The 7873-nt window shown below is 38.0% G+C and overlaps 2 protein-coding genes across 3 annotated transcripts; one reads left to right on the plus strand and one right to left on the minus strand.

Moving 5' to 3' along the window:
- Positions 1 to 291: 291 nt before the first annotated feature.
- Positions 292 to 5865, plus strand: LOC116290050 (macrophage mannose receptor 1). The gene is made up of 8 exons (XM_031697028.2): positions 292 to 528; positions 1219 to 1494; positions 1807 to 1866; positions 2331 to 2490; positions 3007 to 3281; positions 4525 to 4728; positions 5048 to 5266; positions 5534 to 5865. Exons 1-8 carry the CDS (start codon positions 471 to 473, stop codon positions 5692 to 5694), a joined length of 1413 nt encoding a protein of 470 aa, XP_031552888.2. The 5' UTR covers positions 292 to 470; the 3' UTR covers positions 5695 to 5865.
- On the minus strand, positions 5794 to 7778 carry LOC116290051 (zinc finger HIT domain-containing protein 3). 2 transcript variants are annotated; one of them, XM_031697030.1, is made up of 5 exons: positions 7632 to 7778; positions 7490 to 7521; positions 7298 to 7357; positions 7033 to 7113; positions 5794 to 6439 (listed from the first exon to the last, which is right to left on the minus strand). In XM_031697030.1, exons 1-5 carry the CDS (start codon positions 7715 to 7717, stop codon positions 6258 to 6260), a joined length of 441 nt encoding a protein of 146 aa, XP_031552890.1. In that variant the 5' UTR covers positions 7718 to 7778; the 3' UTR covers positions 5794 to 6257. The 2 variants fall into 2 exon arrangements, with proteins under 2 accessions (XP_031552890.1, XP_031552889.1); XM_031697029.1 differs by having other exon boundaries at positions 7298 to 7360.
- Positions 7779 to 7873: the final 95 nt, after the last annotated feature.

Below are 7873 nucleotides of genomic sequence, written 5' to 3' on the forward strand. Positions count from 1 at the left end.
ATTCGGTTGTTCGGTAGTCAATCGATACTTACTCGGTAGAACTTCGATAAAAGTTCATAATGCTACAAACTTTTTTTTAAAAAGGGGATTGAAGTAAATATAAACGTCGGATCGGGAAACCTGAATTTTATCCTCCTTTTTCTTAAGGATTGTAAACGGGAAATGAATTCTTAAGCTAATGTAGTTGCGTGACAACAATGACTGTATCAACAATAATGGTTTTATTATTAACTTGAAGTTGTCACTTTTGACATCACGCTAATCTTTTTTTCTTTTGTTTCATTGGTGACATTGACTCAACGCAGATGGCATAGTCTCGTAGTCAAAGACAACAACTCAGTATTACTCCGTCAAATATGAACTATGCTACGAATATCTCAATAATAACTCAGTTTACGTGTTACGAAACATGCATTTACTGAACTTTGAGGTGTGAGTTTAACTTCATTCTGGCTTGTAGCCAATAGAAGATGTTTTCTGGAGTCAAATTTTTCGTCTTTGCTTTGGTCTCGACAGTTGCCTTAGCTGGTGAGTGTTTTAGTTAGAGATGTGTGAATTTTTGAGAAAGTTTTTTCTGTTGAGTCTGTTGAAATATATCGCTTCCAACTTAGCAAAAGACAAACCAACTTTAATGGTATCTTAGGATACCAATTCGATGTCAGTATGAAGCTGGGAGTCCACAACCCGGGTGCTTGAGCCGAGAGAAACGTGTTTTAGTTCTGACAACTAATTAACTTTACGTCTTGAAGATCGTAAAATAAGATTTACATTTTTCGTTTTCTTTTTAAAAAGCTTTATTGAAAGTTTAGTTCAAAGCCTTCAAGTTTCCTTGAAAGTCATTTGTCATATCACCATGACCCTTTCTTTAGAAGAAGACTTTTATTTCACAACATGCAGTAAACGTACAGCTTCTATCATATGTATTTAAAAAATTAATTTTATAAATTTGTGCAGTACTGACATTTGTAGTTCTTCAGTTGATGTATAGTTCTACAGTATGGTTTTAATTAGATTTGTACAGGCAGTGAGGAAGAGAATGGCAATTTAAAATCAAAATTAGTCTACTTGTGAATCCGGCTTGCTTCTCATTTCCTCTAACTTGTCAGATACTTTTTGTCAACTACGTTTAAATTGATGAAAAGCAGCAGATCATGTTAAACGCGTTCTTTCTTTGTGCTTTTTCTAAGTCATTATTTCTTTCTTTCATGATAAAACCAGACGAGAAAGTGTACGAAATAAACCGAACACCAATTCAGAAGAGACGAGGAGAATGCGTGACGCTAAAAGCACATCATTACTTTCCTATCAAAAAGAACAAGACCTTCAAATGGCAAAAGTATGCTCAAGAGCTTCCAGGAGAATTTAGCAACATTGAAGTCAAGAATGATGAGATTATTATTAAGAGGTTGATGCCGTCTGATTCGGCGCTTTACCAGGGAAGTATTGAGACTGAAGGAGGGAAGGAAATCACGCGGAATTGGCTGACAATCACAGGTAAAGTGTAACTGCTTAAGACAGTGGCGGTTTCGTATCACACTTTTCCTAAAGCTGAATGGTAATGAATTAAAATGCCACACAGAGAGACACACCGCACATAGAGAGAGAGACTTGAAAGAGAGAAGGAGCTCAGACGGAACGGACACTGTTGTACTTATTTCGGTGGTGAATAGCGATATTTTTTTAAGCCAGCAGTAACGGGGATACTGTGAAGTGGGTGCCTTAAATTTTGCAGTCCGTTATTACTTTCATGCAGTTTTCTTTTCAGTAACTTAACTTCTTTCCGAATTTGATACTATATTCTGACAGATTGTGAAATCCACGAGAAAAGAACAGCATTGACAGACAAATGTACTGCTGCTTGCGAAGGTAAAACGTTTAGTCACTGAAATCAGAAATCCCATTTTCCAGTTCCTAAGTTTTATTAATAGTGTGCATACATATATACGTGGAAAAGATAATGAACAAAATTGTACAAATTAGTGCATAATTTTGTTGGTCTACTGAGATCTGATGAACTTACTAATTTGTGCAACACGGATACTGATATGGCATGCACTCTATCCGTACGGGGTACCCTGTTAGCGGAGTCTTCTTTAACTCCTTCACGCCCGTGGGGGAGGTAAAAAAAGACTCTGCTCGCAGGGTAACCAGGGGGAATTGAACTTCGCCAACTTTATTACTAGAGTTTGCACAAATTTGCGCAAATTATTAAGTTCAGTAGACCCCAGACCTACAAACCTTTGCATGAATTTGTACAGACGTATTTGTTAGTTAACGTTTTCACGGATATATGGTATACACTCTAATATATTCATGTCTGTATTCTCCAGCTAAGTGCGAGAAAGGATGGCACTATTTCTACTCGTCAGGGAAAAAAGGTGATACCTGCTTCAAGTACTTTTCTGTGCCCAAAACCTGGGAAGATGCAAACAGCTTTTGTCAGTCCAACGGAGCGCACCTTGCAACCATAAACAACGTCGAAGAAAACAAGTAAGTATAGAACAACTACATTTTGTGACCCTAGGTAGCCCTGGGAAAATCTCGTGTTGCCTAGTTACATGAAGGTAGTGCGACGCTGATACTAGGTACAAGTCTTTCCGTTTCCTTTAATTGCCTAGTTGCATGAAGGTAGGGTGATCCTAGAGGGACAAGGCTTTCCGTTAATTGCCTAGTTGTATGAGGTAGGGTGATCCTAGTGCTAGGGTCCAAGTCTTTAGTTGCCTAGTTGCATGAAGGTGGGGTAGCCCTAGTGCTAGGCACAAGTCTTTCCTTTAATTGCCTAGTTGCATGAAGGTAGGGTAACCCTAGTGCTAGGGACAAGTCTTTCCGTTAATTGCCTAGTTGTATGAGGTAGAGTGATCCTAGTGCTAGGGTCCAAGTCTTTTGTTGCCTAGTTGCATGAAGGATAGGGTGACCCCAGTGCTAGGGACAAGTCAACTGGATTTACCGACTCAGTGAAGTTGCATATTTATCTGTTCTAAACTTTTTCTCACTAATTTCCAAAAGATTTGTTGGAGATCTCCTCGAGACTGGAGACGGAGGATGGATTGGCCTTAACGATAAATCCCAAGAATCAAGCTACATATGGAACTACCAAAGGGATCCTTTACCTTCATTCTCTGCATGGGACGAAAGTAACCCCAAAGACAAAGAACCAAACAATAATAACCGCGGCTGTAACGTGGAAAACTGTGTTGAATTGAAGTATACGACAAAGAAATGGAACGATGCTGTTTGTAATGCTCTGTTTGGATTTGTCTGTCAGTTGTATTCCAAAATAGGTGAGGTTTCACTTTGGAAAACCCAGGTCTTCGTAATACTTTTTATTATTCTCCCTTTTCCTGCCCAAAGTATGTGTGCAGGACTTTCTCGTAGTCCGTTTTTTTCTTTTGGTATCTTTCGTACTCGCGATTTCGTCGCTAAAAGCGAGAGGGCTTTTTTTCGGCTTCTCTAAAGAAAAGAAAGAATACAAAGTTAGTCGACATGTGGCAAGTCTATGCATGAGTTTATGGAGTACAGTGAAACCCCTCTATACCGGACAGTGCTGGGAGCGATAAAAACCTATTGAAAATATGTTTGTGTCTAATCGTTTGGCGTCAATATAAACAAACGTAAACGAAAGTTCAAGTAAAAATACAACAATAAGATCAAAAACTAAGCAAATTTCTTAACTTTTTTCAAAAGAACGCCAAGAAGAAACATTCTAAATACGATCTGGACAAAATCCCCGGTAGAATGGACTGGGAATGACCCCAAAGCCATGTGACATGAAAAAACATGGCGGCCGCAACTTCGCGAACCATTCGATCTTTAGTGTTTCTCAACACTATTAAACCTTTCTTATGCATTCTGTTTGAACATTTATATATTGAAAACAATTAATTAGTCTTTATATGTCTATTTGTGAACAAGATTTACTATTTAAAGAAAATTTTTAATGATTTTGTGAGTTTAGAAGTTGTCCATGGAGACTCAATTTATACACCCGCAAATACGCTAGTGACGGTAGTTCCGAAACAAAGGTACGTTCTTCCGGACTAGCGGGGTTGAATTCTATTGTCAAATGGCGTTTGGTACCGAAATTATCGTCCGGTTTCCGGAATAGAGAGGTTCCGGTTTACTGAGGTTTATTTTACAAAAGATATATGGGAAAAATTTCCGGACCAAAACTTTTGTCCGGTTTAGAGAGAATTCCGGTATACTGAGGGACCGGTATAGAGGGGTTTCACTGTAAAGCCAAGGCCGGACCATTATTCAGGGTCTTAAGATTGATCCTGTCTTTGCTCTAAAAATATCTGGAAATGGTCAGACCTATCCCTGGAGGAGGCCCAAACGGGATATGACCACATAAGGTGGCGGTCCCGTCTCATTGATAGAAGTTAAACAGAGGGCCACATGTTCTACTTTCTCTAGTAACTGATTTCGTATGCTTAGAAGGCATTTCCCTTCTTTCCCAACGAACACAATTGAATGCTTCATGGAACGCGTCTGTTAATTCAGTCATTTCGTTATATCTTTTGACAGGCATTCCAGGCTGGAACTGCACCCGTGGCAAGTGCTACAAGTATGACCCATTACAGGTAGCTTGGGACGAAGCTCGTTTTCATTGTATGAACATGAATGCTACCCTTTTAACAATATCAAGCTTACAAGAAAACGACTATGTGATGAGTTTCAAGGAGATAAAAAGAAGTATATGGACAGGGCTTAACGACAGGGCCGAAGCAGGTATAAGGACATGTTGCACGCTGGGTGATCTGCCGCATGTTGAAAATTTTCAGTTTGGTCCTCAGATTGTTCTGTTGATTAGTGGTGATGATGTAATAAAGGAAGATATCAATTGGGGAGGGAGGGGGGGGGGGGGTTGTCTCGCTGACTTTATTAACTCTTCTGACGCGAAGTTTTAGGTTACGATACTTAGATTATGTTCGAGATCTACCATCCTCCGTCCTTGCATAGTGCTGTAATATGGGACGTAGCTGGACGTCAATCGAACTTGGAAACATTGACGTTTAAATGATCGATCTTATACCCTTGTGTTTTAAAGGTATCTATGTATGGAATGATATAGGAGTCGATCAGTTTTCAAACAAGGCGACATTCTTTAACTGGGATACAGGAGAGCCCAACGATAAGCTATATGACAGACTTCTGCCTCGATGTACGGGAGAGGACTGTGTACAGATCAAGAAATGGAATGGTTCTGTCACGTGGTCCGACCTTGGGTGTAGGACTGCCTTACCTTATGTCTGCGAGAAACGAAAAAGTATTTATTTTATTGAATTCTGTTACAGTTACACCTTGTCAAAGACCTGAAATTGAATAGAGTTACTCATTCCCGTTTACAACAGGCTGATGGCCTTTCAATTTCATATTCCAATACTATACCATGAAACGTCTATCCCTAGGAGGAAAAGAAAAACAACCTCTTGTCACAGGGTGGTCAGGGTACGGCTAAATTTATAACCAGCCTTTACAGTTTAGGAGGGTCTGAATGAAAATCATTTTAAGATTCCATATTTTTTATCTACAGACATGTTCATAAGTTTTGCAGCTTGGATAGCTATTACAATGGGAGCAGGTCTTGTCATTGGTATTGTTGCAGCTCGTGGATACATGGAGTACAAGGCTAAGAGAGGAAAGAAAGAGTTCAAAGCCCTTATTTCTAATGCTACCCATCCTGTAGAAAGCTGAAATAGAATGGACTTTGGGACAGGTCCCTAAATTTCATTTGCTGAGGATTTAGACTGATATTATTCAGCCCCATGGTTGATAGTTAAAACAAAAACATGCTTTCTTGTCTAAGTTTTAATTCAGAACTTGTAAATACAGTTATTTTGTAATAAAAATGATAATTTTGCTTAATCTTGTCCAGCATTTCATTATCTGCTTCGAATGGTGGTCAAACACTGACCACCATTTGCTATCACCCAGCAGAAAGAATTATATTGAAGGCTAATGAACATTCTGCACAAGACAGGAAATGACATCAAGTGAAACCCAGCAATATTCTTTTCAGCATACATAGTAAAGAATTAACATGAATTCTTAGTTCTGAGTCATCTTTATCTTCATTTATCTTCCAGCATCTATACCTAATCACTTTACATGCATGTACAAATGCATACACATCCTGTCTTACTTCTGTTCTCTTTATCATACATTGTGAAGAATCATCCTCTGCTATACACAAACATTGTTACATTTTCATTAGTTATATTATCAAAATATTAATTACAAATTGCACAATATTTACATTATCCATCATTCTCATTCTTTGATTCAACTACAGAAAGACACTGATCTGCAAACTCCATAAATATTGGTTCTTTCATAGAGGTCCTGAGTACCATCTCTGGGTCCTGTGCTCCATCAATATTAGTTATCATTTTTCTAATGTCCTTATTTTTGAGCATGCTTTCAATTACTCCACATTTTTCTGAAAGAAAACAAAAACATTGCAAAGCATAGTGTCAGGGAAATAATTTTATTAATATAACTTGAAACAGAAAAACATGGAGCTAAGAACTTTCCTGATAGCCATCCCTGCAGAAGGGATGTTCCCATATATAAAAGGGCAGAGATGCCCATTGGTAATTGAAAAAAAAGAGTCTTGTCCAGGTGGGTGTGTAAACTTATAAATTTTACCCTGAAAGTTATCAATTATCTAAGTGCTAGTAAGTGACAGAAATCAGATGATGAACTGAAAACTAGCATCCTGAATTACAACTGTCAGCTTACTTTATGGCGGTCCTTGTAGATTTGTGAGAACTTAAGATTTGTAAGACCTTAACACGTCACAAATTTGGGACCCTAAAATTCATTATTATTATCATTTTATTTATTTATTTAACTTTGCAGTGACAACTGCAAGCCATGACAAGTGATTCCCACCCTTGTCTCTCCTCAGGCAGCCATCTTTGCTTTTATGAAACATACACACTGGCTGTGCTATGTAGTGGCTCTAGAACCCTGTTAGTAACTATTAATAGTAGTTACTGACAGGGTAGGGTGCAAAAGTCATTTTCTTACCAAGCTTCTTCAGATCACTTAGAGATAACCTGTCTTCATCTTCAGAATTCTCATCATTACTAATTTGTCCTTCTTGTTGACCTTAAAACATGAGGAAAGTTGGAAGAACAAAACTTAAGAAGAGCGTGGTGGATAACATTCTCACTCCCAAAATGTTAGAAGGAGGGGGAGGGGGAGGGAGGAAGGGGGGGAAGGTTGGATGTTACTGCTTAGGTTTTCAAATGTCCTCTGCCCTTCCCCTCCAAACATAAGCTTATCTACTCACCTGTATCAACATTTTCAGATTCCTTCTTTCTTTTTCCTGTTTCTAATTCACAAATATTTTCTGCTGAAAACATAGTTTAATAAAAAATGCATTTGATGTTAGAACGGCGTCTAAGGGAAATGTAAAATAGCATGTAAAACTTAGCTTTGCAATAATTTTATGTTTTTTGTCAAAGGATATTCAATAATGTACCTTTATGAGACTTGAAGCAAGGTAAAGAGCAGCTGAAAATGAAAGGCAAACAAGATTTCGAGTTAAAAAACTAAACCACCAAAAGTAGCCAGGCAGACGTGTATAGTTGGACCTAGCTGTAATTTCTGTTTTTTTCACTCACTATAGAAAGTAACACGAAGGACATCTGTATTTGAATGGACTTTCTTTACATATCTGACAGAGTCTTTTTGATTCTCCGCTTTTCATTGTTAAATTAAAAACGTTTTTGATGACAACTTCAGTCACGTTGGTCTGCCATCTTGAAAGAATGCTCCAACTAGTTACCAGGCTTTTTTGACAAAAAAAAAACATTCAAAACTCTTATAAAAAATTCAAAAATTTATTGTGCATAGGAAGGAAGAA

This window comes from Actinia tenebrosa, unplaced genomic scaffold (assembly GCF_029948245.1).
Source record: "Actinia tenebrosa isolate PJP-AT-01 unplaced genomic scaffold, QUT_ActTen_1.0 PGA_scaffold4__44_contigs__length_22323623, whole genome shotgun sequence".
NCBI classification, from domain to species: domain Eukaryota; kingdom Metazoa; phylum Cnidaria; class Anthozoa; order Actiniaria; family Actiniidae; genus Actinia; species Actinia tenebrosa.

Bases quoted from the DNA above. Each gene is read 5' to 3' on its own strand.
- LOC116290051 (XM_031697029.1), bottom strand. From the start codon at position 7,717: ATGAAAAGCGGAGAATCAAAAAGACTCTGTCAGATATGTAAAGAAAGT. The intron at 7,361-7,489 runs GTACATTATTGA...CTATGTTTTCAG, and splicing joins TTGCTTCAAGTCTCATAAAG to CAGAAAATATTTGTGAATTA. The intron at 6,440-7,032 runs GTAAGAAAATGA...GTTTTCTTTCAG, and splicing joins AAGTGATCTGAAGAAGCTTG to AAAAATGTGGAGTAATTGAA.
- LOC116290050 (XM_031697028.2), top strand. From the start codon at position 471: ATGTTTTCTGGAGTCAAATTTTTCGTCTTTGCTTTGGTCTCGACAGTT. The intron at 4,729-5,047 runs GTATAAGGACAT...TGTGTTTTAAAG, and splicing joins TAACGACAGGGCCGAAGCAG to GTATCTATGTATGGAATGAT. The intron at 5,267-5,533 runs GTATTTATTTTA...TTTTATCTACAG, and splicing joins TGTCTGCGAGAAACGAAAAA to ACATGTTCATAAGTTTTGCA.